Source organism: Thunnus thynnus, chromosome 2, assembly GCF_963924715.1.
Source record: "Thunnus thynnus chromosome 2, fThuThy2.1, whole genome shotgun sequence".
Taxonomy (NCBI): Eukaryota; Metazoa; Chordata; class Actinopteri; order Scombriformes; family Scombridae; genus Thunnus; species Thunnus thynnus.
Window position 1 is genome coordinate 6,264,913 of NC_089518.1, and position 20,565 is coordinate 6,285,477.

Genomic DNA, 20,565 nt, shown 5'->3' on the forward strand with positions numbered 1-20,565 from the left:
CATTTTTCATAAACAAGTCTAACAGGGACTGAATAAAATGAAAGATTTAAGGTATTTAAGGTATATATCAAACTGTTGAAAAGGCAGGCTTTACCATCTTTAAAGGCTCTGCTGCTACTGGGCCAAAATGTTTTTCATGAACAGTAAAGCAGGAACTTTATCCTTACCACTCCCAAACAGATGTTCAGCAGCAGCTCATGCTATAGGCTGCTGCATTGGGCAACAATGATGGAGAAGGGAATAAAAGATTAAGTTGCTTCAGGGTTGAAACCTTTACCAAGATGTTTTTACATTATTTTGTCCCAGTACAGTCATATGCACACTGTATTTGACTGACAATCTTATCTAGGGTGTAAGACTTCAACACAATTTAGAAAAACCATTAATTCCAGTTGCCATGCAATTACTGTTTAATAATCTTATGATGTTATGATATGAGGACTTCAGACAGTAGAATAAACAAAATGAAGGTATATATTGTGTTACTGCAAGAATATCTGCATCTGTGTGTATGTAACCTGAAACAATATGTGGCATTAGTGAGATTATTATGATGATGATTATTGTTATTATTTAATAAATGTACTAACTATTAAAGCCAGCTTTGTCCACATGAGGCTGAAGCTGAGTGACCACATCTTCGCAGCCCTTTATCATCAACCAGTTTTCTTCACATTTGACTATTTTACCATTAGATGACGTCAATACTTTGAATACAGAAGATACTGAGCATTTCAGATGGTGTGGGGGAGCTGATACTCATACTGTATGTGTATACTGCAGGCCCTCCCTCTATGATGTGACTTTCATAATTTACATCAAAACATTTACATAATTTCCCCAAAATCTACTGTAGATAGCTTGTGTAAATACATGAACATCACCTTACATTTCATACTGCCTCCGCAATTAAGTTTAATAAACCTACCAGAAATGACATTTTAATGTGACACTGTTTTAATTCCACAACTTTAGCCCGTTGGATCAGAACAGATTAATTCTTCACAAACACAAACAGGTGGCAGTCTAACAGAAATGGTGTGTTGATAAGTACAACACAGACCATTCACATATGAGTCATTTTTAGCCAAATCACTATTAAAATAAACTGTAAGTCTGTTAGCACTCTCTTACTAATGGGATAAAATATATCTGCCGTCAGATACAATCCTAATAGTGTTGTAAATCAGCAGACCATAATTGGCATTGAATTATTAAAAACCTACTTTAATAATGCTTAGTTTTTTTAAATTAAATTTTTCATTTAAAATCTGAACTACAAAGCCCTTTATATTGTGCTACATTTAAATAATTATTAAATATCTTCAATTCGTTATGACATATTGAAGCTGATCTGTGCACAGACATGCAGCTTGGTTCATGTTGGTGGCCATTGTCTCCAAAACTCTATACATTTGCACTGAGTCAGCTGTATGTAAGTAAACCAATCAATAGACAGAAGGACTTAAAAAGCAACATGTGCCCAGGCAGCTCGACCTAAATAAGCAGACCAGCAGAACGTCGTTTATGATGGATTTTGAGGTAGGATGTCTGAATACTTTACAACACAAGAAATCCATTTTAACACCTTATTGCTACTGCTGTGTTGTTTTTCAAAAGATCAACCTGCTGATCTGCTAATATATTGACACAGTTCTGACAGTTTATAAAGCCAGTGAGCTTGTATCAGGAATTTTCTTGCATTTAGTGTCATTGCATTGTTGATATGCAATGAAATGTTTTTACAGCTCCGGGCAGCTTACTTTTATGAGGGAGAAATCTTGTGCAAACAACCGCTCTGTGCTGAAAAAAAAAGGGCAGGAACCTGATCACACCAGTTACCAGCGATATCGCTCATGCTCGGTCTGTCACAGTGCCACCAAGAGAGTTTATTACTGGCTATATTACATATAATGTTCATTATATTGACTTCCATCTAGTTTAATGTGGCTGTTTATTTAGTGATAAGGCTTTATTACCATGGTACTGGGTCAAACTGCCGTTATGAAAAGGACTACAACTTTTCAAGTGAGTATTATGAAGCATGTGAGGCTACTTGAGCATTTCTAATGTATATTCATGCTTACTTTTGTTACTCGTTTTAGTCCCTTAAAGTGTCACCCAGTGTGTTTGTGTGTTCTCAGGGAGCTGTGTGTGTCCTGAACAGCCTGCAGAATAATGCTGCAGTGTTGAAGCGACTGCAAGAACGTCAAGACAATCCTGGCCTGCAGCTCCAGGCGATGCAAGGATTCCTCCATCGGACCGGCATCACTGTATGTACAAACGTCACACTAACAATCGTTTCATCATCATCCAAGTGTGGGTGGGATTGTTTCCTAATTGAGTTTGATTCCTGCACCAAAACAGACACACACATGTCCAGTGTGTTTGTTATCACTGTGGTTTCTAAAGTTGGAATCTTGGTAATCTTGTTATTGAGGTAAACCTCAATGTGCAACATAAAATCCACATTTTAAGTCTGGAATTACACTCACTGGCACGCTTGGAATATCAGAAAGGAATGATGTAAATAAAAAGACAATCTTTTGTTTTCATTAAAGCCCGTGAAAACGTATTTTCAAATTTTTATAATATATTTGTGACTAAATAAATAACAATCAAACTTTTGTGGTTTTATCACATTTGTTTGACAATGCTGCAATGAGCTTTGTGAACCCCGACAACTCTTCACATTTAGATTCAAATGCTGCTAAGCTTTGATTGGTGCATAGAAATTTGTGACATCATCTTGTGCCAAATGAGCCACACCCACTTAAATTCAGGGTAAAAATACATTAAAATCTTTAATGTGAAATAACCAAAACTGTTGCAACACTGGCAGAAAATAGTGTGTTCATATAGGACATCAACAAATGAAAAAAAGTAACTCAAAAGCAGTTTACTTAGTGAGGTGATGGATAATTCAGTGTTAGAAAAAGTATTTAGATCCTTTACTTAAAGCTACAGTGCTGCAGTGCAGGACTTTCACATATAAATAAACGTCTGATACCAAACATTCACACAATACTGATTAAGCCCTTCACTGCCCGATAAATCTCTCTGTATTTCACAGTATACAGAGTCTTTGAATCTGGTGTCTGGTTTGACATTCCCACGTTGGCGCACCAGTAGTTCCAAAGACACCAACTGGCAGTGATGGCGGAGATTAAGCTGTTGTAATTTTTGCTGTAGGACTGTTAATATATCACTTAATTAAGTTTTAGTATTTTTTCGGGTGAGAAAGTAACCATTTCGATTTTCAAATATGTAGTTAGTTTATCCAAATAACACCTGTTTGGAAATTTACTCCGGTGTTTTCAGAGCTGTGAGGAGCCGATAGCTGTGTGAGAACAGTGTGTCGACATTCTTGTTGTAATTATTTTTTTTATGGCCCTCCAAAGTATTATGTTATTATAAATAATATATTATTTGGTTATCATTATAAACGCAGGGCTGTATAGGCAGAATTGAATGTTGTAGCTGGTCCAGGTGGGGCTAATTTGAACTCTTTATATACTACTGGGTAGTTAAGTAAGTTAAGTGATCATAGGCAAATGTAATAGTTACAATATTTCAGTCTGAAATGTAATGAAATTGAAGTATAAAGTAGCGTGAAATGGAAATCCTCAAGTAAACTGTAATTGTAAAAGTTACTTTGCACCACTGCTTTATAATATCCTCTCATGCTTCTTGCATTTTCTCAGTGTAAACATGTTCACTGCTGTAACTGGACCTGTAACTTTCCTAACTGTTATTTAAATGTCTTTAGGTGGGTGAACTGAACAAACTCAACATTGTCCATGTTACTGGGACTAAAGGAAAGGTATGAAGCGTCAAACAAGTCGTCTATTGTATGAAAGTTCAACATCCAAACATCACCATGCATGTTAAATGTTTTTTCCAGGGATCAACATGTGCTTTCACTGAGAGTATACTGAGGAATTATGGCTTTCGGACTGGATTTTACAGGTATTATAAATAAATGACAGTGATTGACAATGATTTTTAAAAATGTGAAATTCTTTAAGAATGAAATGTTATAGGAATATTATAGTATCTGAGCAGAAATGCCATGAATTATACTCTTTATGTATAGACTCACAAATACCAGAAGAGCATCTATATTAATATTAGCAAGAAATATAATAACAATGCAATACAAAATAGAAAATTATCAAAACAAATATTATGAAATCATCATGAACTCACACTAATCCTAAGTCTTCATTGAATGTTATTGGAATGTGAAGTCTATTAAATGCTCGAAATAGAAAATATTTTTATCATTCCAGAGGGAAATTTGTTTTGTACATAAAAACCTTTATGATTACATTACAATCCAGTACAATCATATGATATAATATGTATTTATGATGGAGGGTAATGACCTCTAACAGCAACTGGAAGTCAAATGCAGACAGGTTTGCTCTTCAGTTTGGAGTCTGGACTTTTGCTCTCCAACCAATTAATGGTTAACCAACAATACTGTTACAAGCTTGACCCGTCTGAGAGATAGTAGAGTTTATCTCTAGTTTGCTTTGGGCAGGAACAGTAATGTCCATAGTCTTTCAACTTCAAAGACCCTGTGTGTGACAGGAACTGGCTGTGGAAAAATGACATTTGTCAGAATCACATATAAGGAATTTGCCTTGTTGTTGTGGTGCCTAAAATATTCACAAAATTATGTAATCTGAAATAAGATAAGAAAGAAATAATTTACAATAAAAAATATGTAAAATATATTCTAAGTGAGAAAAGCAATGTGACTAACGACTTTAAGGAGGGGCTTTGAGTAGAGACACGTGTAAACAGGTCCAGGGAGTTGCTGCACAGTCCTATGGCAACAGTTAGCTGAGCTGTTGCTGTAAAGTCCTTAAATGATCAAGATAACCACTGGTGAAGACCAGTCAGTTTGTGATTGGTGTGAAATGATGTGAAAATGATGCTTATGACTGTTACCCTGTTACTGTTCTGTGGGTTTTTTAGTGGCACATTAGCTGTATGTCTTTAACCTCATTGTTCAAACCCACAGAACTTTATTATAAATCCCAGCGGATTTTGGATTGAATTTTGGGGAAATCTGTATAAAATGATGCACAAGACATCATTATAGTAAAATAACATTATTTAACAACCTTTGATAGTTATTTATAATTTAAAAATGAATCATTTTAAAGACCTTTTTCACAACATACATTTTGGCATGTCCTAGAAGGACAAGCACAGGTGTTACTAATAACATTAATGGTTGCTGCATTCCATGGGACCTTTAAATGGAAACGAGCAATCATTAATGTCATTAATTACACGTGTCTTTCCGACTTTGACAAACAGATTGACTCTGATAGTTGTACTCAATTACCTACACTGTATATGCCTGAAAATTATCAGTCATCCAGGTCATGGTTATTCAAGCGGGGTTGAATAGAGGGCAAATGGAGTTGGTTGTAGATACTTGAAGGTGTTTCACCTCTCATCCAAGGGGCTTCTTCAGTTCTAACTGACTGGTGGGGAGTCCAGGGTATTTAACCTCTTTGGGGTCGTTATCAAAGTCATTGATACCTCTTGGTCTGCAGTGCTCCTGGCTCTTGTAATAACAGTCATCTGAGGCCACGTGTAAATGATAGTCATTGGAGTTGTCACATGAGGCCAATGTGAATGGTGAAGTCTCCTTGGAAGAGATGAAAGGACAGCATTGTAGGTGGGGGATAAGTGGTGTTGTAGACCTCCTCCTCTGTTGACAGATGGTTTCTCTACTTTGACCAAGATGGCCTCCTTCACTCCTCTTTTAAACCCTCTGTCCTCTCTATCCAAAATATGTACGTTGTTGTCCTCAGAAGAGTGTCCCTTATCTTTCAGGTGCAGGTAAACTGCAGAGTCTTGACCTGAGGAGTTGTTGAGTCATACATTTGTTTAATGGTTGTTCAGTTTTCCCGATATACAAGTCTGTGCATTCCTCACTGCACTGGACTGCATACACTAGATTGCTTTTCATGTGTTTGGGTGAGTAGTCTTTCAGGTGGACCAGTTTCTGCCTTGTGTTGCTGGGTTTAAAAAACACAGGGATGCGGTTTATGTTGAAAATCCTCCTGAGTTTTCTCAGATACTCCATACATGTATGGAATCTTTTCTTCACCACCCGCAGTCTTGGTGTTCCTCCTGGATCTTGTGTCTGTTTTTCACAAACGTCCACTTAAAGTATCCACAGGCTTTAAGTGCATCCTTCAGGTGTTTGTGCTCCCTCTCTTGGGCCTGGGCACTTGTTGGTACATTATCAGCTTGGTGGTGCAGGGTTCTGATAACTGGTGAGAGATGGTAAGTATTGGTCTGTGTGTGTGGGTTTCCTGTATACTCCAAAGTGGAGGCTCCTGTCCTCTTCAGTGTGTACAGCACAGTCCAAAAAGGCCAAGCTGTTGTTCCCGATGTCCTCTCGTGTGAATTTGATGTTACTGCCCACTGAGTTAATGTGTTCTGTGAAGGCTTGCACTTCCTGGGTTTTAATTTTGACCAGTGTCATCCACATATCTAAACCAGTGGCTTGGTGCTGTTCCTCTGAAGGAGTTCAGGGCTCTGCTTTCTACTTCCATGTAGAAGTTGGCCGCAATGGGAGACCTGAAGAAACCTCTTGGATGAGAGGTGAAATGTCTTCAAGTATCTAAAACCAAGTCCAGTTGCCCTCAATTCAACCCTCCTTGGATCAATTACCTACATTCTCAATCGACATAAATTGAATGATTTGCAAATCAAGAAATTTATCCAAAAAATCAGTATTTAAACTGACTAGATCAGGCTCAGGAGATGTCAGTTCTACGGGTTCGCAGTGAATTTTATTAGCATCAAATTTAAAATACTTTTCTTGGTGATCTTATTTCAACATGAGTTTAATTGGACCATTCAACTTTTGGTGCTTATAAAACCTTGAAAATGAATGTAAAAATAAAATATAAAACAGTCAAGGCTGTTTTTGGCATTCCTGGAAGTTCACACACTGTTTTTTTTTTAGAGGTAAAATAACCCCAGTCTCTCTGCCCTCAGTTCTCCACACTTGGTTCATGTCAGAGAGAGAATTCGCATCAATGGATGGCCAATCAGCAAGAAGCTTTTCACCAAGTACTTTTGGGAGGTGTATGAGCGGTTAGAGGACACAAAGGTACATCAACTCATGGTTTCAAGTCACTGTAACTTAAACAAAAGATGGAAGCAGGATGGATTTGTTTAAAGTCTTTCTCTCTGGTCTTAATGTCAACCAAAACACATGAAGATATGAGTCAATATGAGCATCATTTCAGACTTTATTTGGACATACTGGGCTTACTTAACATGAGCAAATACATCCATTTGTGGTCACTCGGAGTTGAGTTATTATGTACTCCTGACAACTCATGATAAAGTCTTATTTCCAGGTGTTGCAGTGTAGTTAAAAGAAAGCTCCTGTAATTAATATTGCACTATTGACCAAAGTCTTTAGGATTCATCCTCTGGGGACCATGAATGTCTGTACATCATGGCCATCCATTCAGTAGCTGTTGTGACAGTCTGGATCACAGTGGACTGACAGACAGACTGACTTTACCATCCACAAAGCCATACCTCTAGCATAGCTAAAAATGACAGCATCAGTAATTTGATCAAACACTTTAAACGGTCTCACATCTTTCAGACAAACAACTCTTGTGGTCATGTGAATGATGACTGAAGCAAAAGAGAAGTAGGAGGTTGAGCTGGATGGTTAGGTATACAAACTGTCTTCCACTGGTAGAGGAGACTGTGGTGGTTAACATTCTTATATCCATGATGACCATCTTTCCCTAAAATTAACCAAGTAGTATTAGTTGTCTCAATTTTACAATCCCTAAGCACATGTGGCAGAGCTGAAAATTCTCCTATGGGACATTTGGGAGGAAATGAATTGTCATTTAGGTTGGAGGAGTTGTAGGTGGAGCGCTCCTTTTAAGGGGTGCCATCTGAGTTTGCATGCCATTTCTCTCACTTAATTTCCATCATAAACTGCTTCAAACTCCAATACCAATGACGGCCTAAACTCTGACAAAAAAGAAAACACACACACACACACACACACACACACACATATATATACATATATATATATATATATATCAGTGGAACCAGATCAGACCTTACTCATGATAAAGCCCATAAAGCACAAACTTATTGTTTCTTGATTTACAAGAACTAAATGTTATCGATAAAGATGTAATCATTTACTATGCATTCCATTATGTGTCATGTAAAAACATGATGGGTGAGGCAATTACTTGTATCTTGTTATCCACACCTATCAGCCACATACAGGATGTTTTAAATCATGGTCTAACTGTACCTGTTGATGATTTTGATCATTAAACAACAACATTTCAAATATGTAAAAAGTAAATACATTTTATCTTGATTTAAAATTATTGAAAATTTGAATTTCAATGCCAAGAACATTTTTTATATTCCTCAAATCAGCCGTTTTTTCCGATAATGTTTGCTAATCAAGCTAAAGATTTTGCTGAACATTCAGAGGTGAGGTGGCAGGATGCTGAGTCCTGTTAAGCTCATGTAAATCCTGTCGGCTGCACTTATATTGTAATATAGTTTTAAAAATTATAATAAATTGACTTCCGTGATTCCACAGCACGTCCATGGAGGCAGCATGCCCTTCTATTTCCAGCTCCTGACTCTGCTGGCCTTTCATGTCTTCCTGCGAGAGCGGGTGAGCTGCAAACAAACACACCACTACAGCATACCATACATAACTCACTCCCAACCCACACACAACCACACACCCGCCCAGCCTTAACTGTTCTTAGCAGCACTTTTGTGAACACAGGTGGATTTGGCAGTTATTGAAGTAGGGATTGGAGGGGAGTATGACTGCACAAACATAATCAGGTAATACCAGCTGAGTGATGTAGAAATGGCTTCAAAAAACACAAAGTTTTCTATCCTTCCTTCAGTAGAATAACATCATATTGGATCCACAGGAAGCCATGGGTGTGCGGGATCACATCACTTGGTTTTGATCACTGCAGTCTGCTCGGAGACACCATGGAGAAGATAGCTTGGCAGAAAGCTGGGATATTCAAGGTGTGTTACAGTTTATTAGGAGAAATAACAACATTAAAAATGACTTTTCTCACCTTACACAGACACACATCCTCTCTGTTTCCACCACTGCTTACAGAAATCTTCTCTTCTGCACAAAAAAATCCTACTAGAGTAAAAGTACATAAGTATTATCAGCTTGATGTAGTTAAAGTATTGCAGTAAAAGTAGTGGTTTGGTCCCTCTGACTGATATATTATTATATATGACAATATTAGACTATTAATACTGAAGCATCAGTGTTAGAGCAGCATGTTACGGTCGTAGCTGCTGGAGGTGAAGCTACTTTATATACAGTTGGTTAGTTCAGTCAAGTGGTTCCCTGTGTTGTATTTTAAAAGCTTGTTATATTATCCATTGTGTCAAATCTTCATCTGAAAAGTAACTAAAGCTGTCAAATAAATGTAGTGGAGTAGAAAGTATAATATTTCCCTCTGAAATGTAATAGAGTGGAAGTATAAAGTAGCACCAAATGGAAATACTCAAGTAAAATACAAGTAAAATTTTACTTGAAGAAACAGTTTTTGAATAAATGTACTTCAATCAGGAGAGACAAATGAATGGAGAAAAGATGATGTTTATTATACAACTCAAAATGATAAGTCATAAGTCTTTGGACATCATCCCTGAGCAGCCGTGAGATAGAGCCTCCCATGGAGTCCAGCAGACACTGGTGGCTGATGACTTCAGATGAGACTGATAGCTGATGAAGTGACGGGACTGATGATCCTGCAGAGACTGGGCGGAGATGGGGAGGTGGAGGGACACGCATGACAGCTGCATGCCAGACTAATGCATAGAGAGAGAGAGAGAGAGAGAGAGAGAGAGAGAGCGAGAGAGATATTTAAAAAGACAGTAACTAGATGATAGGCTAACAATGAATATGTGTCGCTGTGCTATTGGATAGAAGTGATCAGCTGGTGACAACTGAAACTGAAACTACGCCCCCGGGCATGACAGGTAGGAGATAGAGTGAGCAGGTGTGAGAGATGAGTATGACAGAGCAGTGTGACACCTGGCATGCAAAAGATAGTCTTCCTGAACTTTCTCTAGTATGATTATGAGGCAACTGCTGAGGAAAATCCTGTACAATGCATAATAGCACAAAAGGGGGCGCTGTTTCTCCAAAGACAACAGGGCTAAAGCTCCTCCGACTCGGTGTAATCTCTTCCAAGGTTTTCATTCTCCTCACTGAAGCCCACAGCCTGATTTAGATGGTATTACACTTCTTATCCCCTCAAGACATGTTTAAGAATTGTTTATTGTTTATAAAAAAGACTGCTGTGAATAATTATATCCACGAATATGCAAATATTGTTCATTTCAAAAGTTTAACTGCCGGACACAAGATGTCTCCTACTTCACTGGAAAGTCCATTCTTAGTGAATGTGCACTGGAGGCTTTAAGTTTCCACATCACATTTGTGTAAGTTCCATGAACTGTAAGTGGACCATGATTGGCTTGATTTAATAATAAACATCATTCTGCACAATGAAGCTCAAACAACCAAGTGAAGGAACAGTAGACAATAACTCATTCTGTACTGCAGGGGGACTTTAAAGAAGCAAAAGAATTGACCATTGAGACTCTAATGTTGTTAGAAAAAAACTACTGTGTTTGTATTTCAAAGGACAATATGAAACTTTATACAGTCAGCTCTGAAGAGTAATTAAGTAATCTGAGGTACTTAAACTTAACTTGAGTATTTCCATTTTATGCTACTTTATAATTGTGAGTCCACAACATGTCAGAGGGAAATATTAGCTCCAGCTCCGCCAATCACAATATTAAAAGGCTGCTCTACATTTAATAATCAGTAATCATCTAATAAAACATCTCATAAACACTCTAAAAGAACCATTCTGCATAAGAACTGCTTTCACTTGATATTGAAGTACATTTTGTCGTTAATGCTTCTGTTTGAATATATGGAGTGGCTCTTAGTATTGTCACACTTTCTTTAAAGCTCAGAACATGGCACATTCACACTCCATACAGACATACGAGCTGCTGTAGAGGAGTGAACTCCAAACAGTGAGGCCAATATCTGTTTCACACCAACCTCTAGGAATTGCTGTGACTACTCTATGCGTGATTATACCCAAACAGACATATCAGGACGTGTTTCTTTGTTCTTTGTTTCTCTTTCAGACAAGAACATAATGTTTAGAAACACAAACATGATTTCTATGACTGTCACTAAGCATTTTAATCTTTCACAAGTTCACACAATCATTTTATACATATTCATGCAACAATTTCCCTCATAAGCTCAAGACACTTGATCACTGAGTTCAGCACTTGGCCCTGCTGACTGCCACTTTCTAGGTCCAGAGATGCAAGAGGAAGGTCACAATTAATGAGGGGTCATGAGAGAAATTTGGAGATACACGTGTTCGAATGACACCACACTTCAGTATCATAACCAACTTGACAACACTTTAATGCCTGCCTCTCTCCTCCTCAGCCAGGTATCCCAGCGTTCACTGTCAGACAACAACCCGGCCCTCTGAGAGTCCTGCAGGACAGAGCTGAACAGATCGGGGTGAGGATGATAAGTGTCTAACTCTAAATATGTAACTGAAGTAAGCAAAGCTGATTGGTAGCATTAAACGCAGACATGCAAATATCTCATGAAGCTGCATTTTCATCTTTTAATATACAAAACAATCCAAAAAGTATGGGACAGAATGCATGGCTGGATTAACCAAAACCACCAGGCCCCTGCTGAAGACCAGAGACATGTTTCTGTTGTGTTTTTGTGTATTTCTGTTTCCAAGAAGTATTCAAGTTTTTAAGTCAACCACTAAAACCTTAATGGCTTCTTGGCTGTACTGGTGTAGCTGTAGGCTGGGACTGAGTGATTCTTTAACATTCATTGCATTCATCAATACAGCCAGCTTGGTCTTTGGATTACTAAAAAACATCTCCATTGTGTCTTAGCTGTGCTGGGGTCTTTATCTGGAGCATGAATTTGATGTTCTTTTGAATGATCTGTGTAATAAAAGACTGTGACTCATGAATTTCTATTCCCTGTCAGTGTCCTCTGTGGGTCTGTCCTGAGCTGGATCAGTATGAGGCTGCAGTTGGTCCTGTGAGTCTGGGACTGGCAGGGAAACACCAGCAGTTAAACGCATCACTCGCCCTGCAGCTCAGCTACAGCTGGCTGCAACACCATGAGGCTGCAGAGAGAGGAGGTAGGTGTATGGTTTCACTTTTAAAATGCAGTATGCAAGTAACAAGATGTCCTTCAAAATGTATAAGGCGGGCATATCAAACAAAAAAATACATAAGTTGGACATATAATTGTCAGTTGTCAGTTTGAAAATGTAAATATCATGTCTCATATCATGGGAAGGAGTGGAGAGCTGTGATTATAAGGATATTTTCTGATATTGATAAACAGTATATCATGATGTGTCAAATGGGTGGAAACTGACTTGTCACCAGTGTTTCAGCTTTTAGTCAAAGCTAGTTCAGAATGATCAATTTGGATGACAGATATTTGTAGAACGCTAACATGATGAGGCCATATATATCCTGTACATATCATCCAGATAGGATTCAGTTTAAGGTTGCTAAACGATAATGTTGAACGATCACCCAGCCTTGACTACACTACAGTCCTTTAATTTTAAATTCTGTGGATCTGTGGATGTGCTAACCTTCACTGCTCAATATCAGCAAAATTGAAAGCAGCAGCCTCCTCTAATTATCACTTGAGGCAGCAGAGGCTGCTGTTGCCACTACTCATTAAAAGTTACATAGCCTGGCTTCAAGTAAATGTATTTTATAGAGAATCAGATAGAAAGAATGAGGACATAAAAAGAGACAAAAACAGAACTAGTTTGTGTGTAACCAAAGTTCTTTTGTTCCTTATATTTCGTTTCCACAGGGCCTTTTCCAACATTAAATCCAAGTCCATGAACCAAAAACACAACTATACATTCACAAAGCTAAATACTAATTATACAAACAAACAGATATTGATATGAATGAAATAATTTTATTGTTGGGAAGGGTGCGTGTAAGGTTTCCCGAGAGGCAAGTCTGACTTTGTTCACCTGCTGGTAATAAGTTTGACACTTGTTGGTTAGGAGGTACAACTTAGTTGGAAGGACTTGAAACTGAAGGAGCACACTGAGGAAGGCATAGCTGAAATATCTGTGCGTTATTTTCTCCTTTGCTAAATTTTGACATTGAAAATTGAATAAAAGGAACAATTGGATTGATTTATATGCACTATAATCCGATGGCTATAATATGTCCACAAGAAATACTGTCCTACTGTTCCTGTAAAAAATACACACACAATTTTAAAATAAAGTACCACAAAGGCATGAATGATTGTTATATAAAAAAAAGAACCCACAATATCAATTATAAATGACAATTTATCAATTCCAACTGAACTCATAACCCATTACTGAAAAAGCCTGAGGTCAAATTCTACAAAGTTATTACTGAGCTGCCGCTCCCTCTTTCCTTTGATATCTAATTGTGAGCCAACACCTCACTGTGTTCTCTTTCACATCTACATTCTTTGGTGTGCAGATATTGCCTGTGTATTCTTAAAGACAATGTGGACTGTGGTGAAACCTTACAGATGTGACTTCTTACGGCCAGAGTTTAGCTGAAGCGGCCTGCAGACCAGACTCCCAGGCAGTCACTTTTCAGCCCAGCACAGCCATGCTGCAAGGCAAGTTAAAGAACAATATGTTCATCATTTGTTGATTTGCTGCTCTCTGATTTTACTCCCAAAGTGTCTCCAAAGCGGTGTGATCAAAAGTTTTTTTTTTCCCTCACCATAATATCATTAAGTTGATTCGCTCTCCCACATCATCATTATCATTATTTATGAAATACTTGCAGGAATATTGTTTATGCCCAACTCTCTCTATGTGCAACTTTTTTTTTTTTATCCACAATTACTTTTAACAGTGATTGAAACCTGACTGATGTCTTAATTCGACACTTGAAATGTCAAGTGTTATTAAGAGTATTACTTTGCTGACAATCTTTTTCTCGCCTCCAGGTCTCCGGGAGACAGAGTGGCTAGGACGAAACCAGTCACTGAGGCGTGGCTCTGTCACATATTACCTGGATGGGGCGCACACCACAGCCAGCATGCAGGCCTGTGTCTCCTGGTTCAGACAGGAGACACTGCAGAGAGACCAGACTCAGTACGAGAGCACGAATAACCATCTCCATCTTGAACAGCCTTAAGATGGAGATACATTATGTAAACACACGAGCACATGATGCCAAACATAAGGTGCTGTTTTTTCCCCTGGCATCTACCACTATATCCATACCAACAGTTCTCACAGCTCTTGCAACACTGAACTCTGAAATGTGCGTTCATCAGTGTGATGAGCGATCATTTACTATAAACTCTAGCGTAACATCCCTCCCCATGTAGCTGTTGAGCTCAACTGGACCTGCTCATATAACCATTTCTAGCCATGCTAGTAGCATGCCTGCCTATCTGTTGGTTAAGTCCTCCCCTTTGGCCCAGACTGACATATTTCAACAACTATTGGATGAACTTCCATGAAATGCTGTACAGACCGTCATGGCATCCTAATGATACATTTAGCCAAATGTCTGAGCAACTATTGGATGTATCGCCATTAAATTTAATGCAGACAGTCATTTCTCCCCCAAGGATGGCGATCCCTTCACTTTCCATACGGTGCCGTCATCAGATCAAATTTTCAATCATTTGGTTAATGACCAAAAATGAATGACATTCCCATCAGCCTCAGCCATGTCAGTTGCTTAGCTGAATCACGTATAGAAGCAGCTGCATTGGTTGTACAGTTTCTCCACTCATTTATTCAGGGTTTTCTTATAATTTGTCACCCATCCATTGTATCCAGAGTCAGTAGATAAAATAACAGCATCAGTGTATATTGGTTTAGTACTGGCATTTATATTGTAAAAGATTTGAAAATGAAACTGTGAGGGAGACATATTTTAGGGCATTCATGTGTTTAAGAGAGAACTGCATTGGATCTCCTTGTGTCTTACAGGGGCCCTGGGCTTAAAATCCTGCTCTTTAACGCAACAGGAGAGAGGGACTCTGCTTCTCTACTCAGACTGTTGGTGGTGAGTAGAACAGACCCAACAGTGCTTTTGTAAAAATGAGCAAAAGCAGTATAATTTCATGTGTGTTATTTTGACATACATCCTTAAAGCAGAATATATGTGACTCTGTGTGACTTGCAGCCCTGCCAGTTTGACTACGCACTGTTCTGCCCCAACAACACTGAAAAACCTACCAACAATACAGGTGAGATGAGGTGGCCTGATGTATCAAGGAACAATTTGTCAAGTTCAAGCTCATATGAACAGTGAAAGAGATTTTCCTCGCTGTAATCATTCCTCCTGTTCATACTGACTATTAAAAGATCCCCTTTAAATGTGCTTTCAATGTAAGTGATGGAGGCCAAAATCCAATTGCTTTGACTTTTCAACAAGTTTGTGAGGTTTACATGGTGAGCTTATTTTAAAATGCTCTGCTGCTTCAGTGTGAGGAATAACTTTCACATGTGCTCTTGTTCTTCATGTGCTGCTGCTTTCTGCAGCTCATCACAGTGTCTGCGGGAGTGTGGAGCACATGTTGGCTCGCTGCAGAGCAAACCAGAGCTGCTGGCAGAGCCTGAATGCAACAGAAACAATACGTCGCCACCTGCTGACCAACTGCAGGAGTCACAGCCTGGTGTTCCTCTGCATCCTGAGTGCCCTCCAGTGGATCAGTCAGGGAACAGAGGTGTTGTCAGCCCCTGCTGGATCAAAGAGCTCCTGCAGGATCCATCCTTCTCAGTCCGATGACAGGCTGAGAGAGGCAGGTCACATTTCTGTGCTGGTGACTGGCAGCCTGTACCTGGTGGGAGGAGTACTGAAACACCTGGAACCTTCACTCGACTCATAGTAGACCAGAAATGATTGATCATGGTTATATTCCTATTTAATCAGAGAACTTTATAGTCACTATGAGCCTAATAGTGAGTATAGTTTTCCTCGTTTGGTTTTGTAAAACTTTTAAACTCTAAAACAATATTCATCTTGTGAATTCAAGCATGTTTATGGTAACTACTGATTAAACATTTAACATTTTATGGTTAATATTTAATTATGTTTTTTTTATGTCAGTAGCATCAATACAATATTTCTGGGAACTTTAGATGATCTTATTGTTTCTTCTCAGTAGTTGTTTTGTAGTGTCCTTATTGTGCTACTGTTACTTTATTATAATATTTCTACAATATCTCTCTATGCAGATATACTATGTTATGTGTAATAGTCAATATAGTAACAGTAATACTTCATCTTCTTACTGCCTTTGTAATTGCTATATTGTGATGTAATATTCCTATAGAGGCTATAGTGACTTTATAGTGACGTCACTGACATTTATTTGATTTTATATGGTAGAAGATCAAGTAAAATCTCCCAACATTATTGGAAGATTTTATCTGATATCAGATGTATGGGTATTGGCTGTATGGTGGCCAGTAATAATAATAACAAGAAATTCCAAAGATGTGTTTGAAGTATGTGTGTTTATGGTTCTCATAGTGAATTTGCTATGTATAGTTTATTATCCATGTCAACCGTAGTATTACTATTCCATCAATGAACCATAACAGTTTTTGAATATTTTCAATCAAAAGCTTTACACATGTGATTTTAAATTTTTGCAATCTCTTTGCAAACATTTCCAACAGATTCTTCCCGTTCAGCTGAGCTGTGTATCTTTATGTGTGTTTTATTTCCATTTCAAAAATAATGGTCACTATTATAAAGTTGTGTCTGTTTGTTTATGTGACTGTTTACACGCAAGTTATGATGAAATTGAATACATAAAAAAATGACATTTACAGAACAATTAAATTCTTACTAGAAGGTATGTTGAACTCTTCAGTTGGGAGGAAACTAAAGGACTTGCTTTTTGACAGATGCTTTTGATGCTTATTGATTCTTACTTAAGATTTCTCTCTGTGCCTTAAAGCACTTTGGATTAGCTGTGTTGTGTGTTAAGTGAAACATAAATAAAGTTGAGCTGAGTTAAACTAACGAGGAGAGAGGAAGGAATCTGGAGGTCATTAGGTGCCCACAGCTCTTGCACAAATGCCCCTACCAGGTTAATCCTGCCCCGAACAAAGAGCCAGAACGTTTGTTGCTCAGTCTTGTTGTTTCATCTGATATTCAAACTGGATTGTTATTTGCTAACATCAGCATTCTAACCCGCTCACAATGACAATGCCAACATGATGATGTTAAGCAGGTACTTTATATCTTCTTAGCATCTTCGTTTAGTGTGTTAACTGTTGCAAATCAACACCAGACACACAGGACTGTTGTGGCTGATGAGAATTTCATGTCAAATCAAATTTGATTTATAAAGCCTAACATCACAAATTTGCCTCAAGGTGCTTTACAATCTGTACAAAAGCAACAACTTCTATCCTTACACCCTCAATATTGTAAAAAGGTTGTAAACCATGTGACAAATTGAAATTGGGACCTGATGATGGTGCTAGATGAAAAGTCAGTATTAGGTATTTATAATTCATCCTGAAGGGAACATGAATACCTGCACCAAATTTCAAGGCAATCCAACAATAGTTGTTGAGTCATTTCACTCGAAACCTCTAATGTGAACCTTATGGTGGTGCTAGAAGAAAAGTCAGGGGTTAACCAAAGTAGGATTCATCCTCGTCTGTACAAAACTTCATGGCATGGTTCACATATACCGACTGACTGATGACATCATCAGACTGATGACATCAGACTTGATACATAAAACACAACTGTTCTCTAATAAATTGACCATTGCATGTAAAATCAGTAAAGTGCCTCTTTTGGTTAAGTATTACACACTTTTAATTTGTAAATGTATGCAATTTCCCGTTTATGCTATGTTGCAATTAAACACAACATTTGTTTATGAAAGATACTGTATATAACAACTAGGGGTGTATCTCTACACTTCCCTCATAACAACCACCACAAACCGAAGAGCTTCTGCTTCATAACACAGTAACATTTCTGCATCAGAAGAGAAAAACATCTCTGTCTGGTCTGTCCTCCTTCCCCTGCTGTGAATTCCCTGTAGTAATGTCAGAGCTAAGCTGACAGACAGACACAATCTTAAAAGTTAACTGGAATGCAATGTTTTACTATTATATTTACCTTCCAAATATTACTGGAGGAAGTTCACTTTGATCCCTCACAGCTTTGTTCAAATCCCTTTCATTACTTGAGCATTTGAACAGACATCCTTGAGGCCAGGTTTGGGTGATGAAGGGTTAACGGGGGATGTTTTTGGAGGGTCGTGGGGCCCGCTGGGAGGGCTGCTACTGGGAGCCGCTGTCTCTCTGGCTTATTAGTCCCTCATCAAGATTACCCCAGACGAGAGGCCAGAGGACGGCACAACAGATTGAGGCCTGACAATCTCTTTATACCATACAGAAAAAATATCATTAGAGAAGAGGTCAGCTGTTTGTCTGAACCGCAGACATTCTCATGTTGAGCTCGGAGACTTAGCCATACATCCGCCTGCTTTATTGGAAAGTATATTGTACTGTATGTTTCAGATTCCAGTCAAGCACGGATGACATCTTAATAAGAGCCTGGGTAGAGCAAAGACCCTCAAACAGACAGGTACAGTAGAGCAACAGTTAGTGAGAAAGGCCCGAGTTGGCCTGTAAATCACTTTATTGTGCTAATCAGGTATTAGAGACAGCCGGAGTAATTAGTGAAGTCACAACAGAGATTTGTTTTGGTGAGCCACTGTCAGGTGACAACATTTCTCCCTGATTGAGAAACCTCAGGGATTTGGTCATGTATCTTGTGCTGCTGTTCTTTAAGATGCTTGAACTGCCCAGAATCCTCTTACTGGGACTCCCACTATCCCCACTAATTCCCCCTTGGAGGAGGTGAACTGTAGTGCTGTAAGTTATCACAGTCTCTCATCATGGCTTCCACTGTCAGGCTCCTGCTTTCATTTAACCTATATTTGCAGAGGGAGGCCTTGCTGGGTAACATGCCCCTAATAAGCAACATTCATATGGTTACATGCAGTCACAGCTTTTTTTTTTTTTTTTGGTTATGCATGGTTATGTCTGTTGGTCTACCAAGTTTGAATATATGTGAAGTATAGCAAACATACAAAAACATTTATGTAGCACAGAATAGATTTCTGTTCACTCCAATTTAAATATTATTTGTGTGACAACAATTCCACCACAAAATACATTTTATGTGCTTAAGATGTCCAATCATGCACTCAGGATTGAGGCACAATTACAATTCCATTTCATACTGTATCTGATAATCTAACAGGCAGTCAAGGTGCAAATTATGGATCACTTTGCTGATTCAAATCATTTTGTGGTTAAAGACTCATTCATACATGTACTGAACACCTTAAATAGGCAGAAAAAATGTTCTGACCAGATTCCTAAGCCGGTAAAACCTTTTTAAGGACCTCTCCAGAGGTTTTGTGTTGCCCCTCCATCAAATTTGGGGACTGACAATATACAGATTAAAAAACAGAAAGCAGCGGAGACTGAGATACCCTGACTTTTAACTCCTTGTATGGATCTCCAAAAATGCTGGATTTCCCATAATGCAACTCAATAGGGTTTTTTCATTAGAACCCTCCTACCTGGTAAATCTCCACATTTTTCAAACTCCATGCCCTCAATTTGTAACACAGGTTATTTGATGATGATTTTCTGTCTCTAGGCCCAAGTGGAGATGTGTAGAATCGGCGGAGTGCCTCTTTAATTTCATGACCTTTAACCCGATGCTACTCTGTAATAAACATTTCTAGTATTTGCTGGTATCAAGGTTTGTTCAGACTGAGAGAGAAGCAAATTTTCACCTTGCCTCATACGTGCAGATTTGACCACTGGACCATTTGTATTTATCCTCCCTATGCAGCCAAAGCTGTAAGCGCTGGCGGAGCATCAGGGGGTGTGAGGGGTGCAGTCATATCTCACTGTAACAATGATTGCATATACAGTTCCTTAACTTAATGAATCCCTGATATAATGCACCACCCATGGAGCACGCTAAGTGACCCAAATCAAACTCACCCACCCACCAGCAGCCCACAGGTTCATTGACAAATGTAAAACTGAATGGAAAAACACCCAGTGCGTTCATCCAAAATGCTGCAACCTTACAAACACAAGGAATTTGGAGTATGGAGTTTCAAAATTGAAGAAATTAGATTTTTTCTGCTTGTTTTGCATGGTCATCAACCCACAGCGAAGTCTGCTCTGCCTCTCTACTTTTTATGACAATTCCTGTCACTGTTGTGACTGCCCAGTGCCAGAGAACAGTCCCAATGAAAAACACTGAGCCAATTATTTAGAAAAACAAATAAAAAAATCATTTTTCCTGCTTATATTTATTATATTCACTGGTGAGCACAAC

At 38.5% G+C, this 20,565-nt stretch overlaps 1 protein-coding gene across 1 annotated transcript; it reads left to right on the forward strand.

Moving 5' to 3' along the window:
• The first annotated feature begins 1,820 nt into the window (after positions 1-1,820).
• Positions 1,821-18,007, forward strand: LOC137191075 (folylpolyglutamate synthase, mitochondrial-like). The gene is made up of 15 exons (XM_067600894.1): positions 1,821-2,028; positions 2,145-2,273; positions 3,770-3,823; positions 3,905-3,969; positions 7,036-7,150; positions 8,642-8,719; positions 8,837-8,898; positions 8,991-9,093; positions 11,579-11,656; positions 12,152-12,308; positions 13,718-13,810; positions 14,147-14,294; positions 15,147-15,222; positions 15,343-15,406; positions 15,702-18,007. Exons 1-15 carry the CDS (start codon positions 1,981-1,983, stop codon positions 16,046-16,048), a joined length of 1,617 nt encoding a protein of 538 aa, XP_067456995.1. The 5' UTR covers positions 1,821-1,980; the 3' UTR covers positions 16,049-18,007.
• Positions 18,008-20,565: the final 2,558 nt, after the last annotated feature.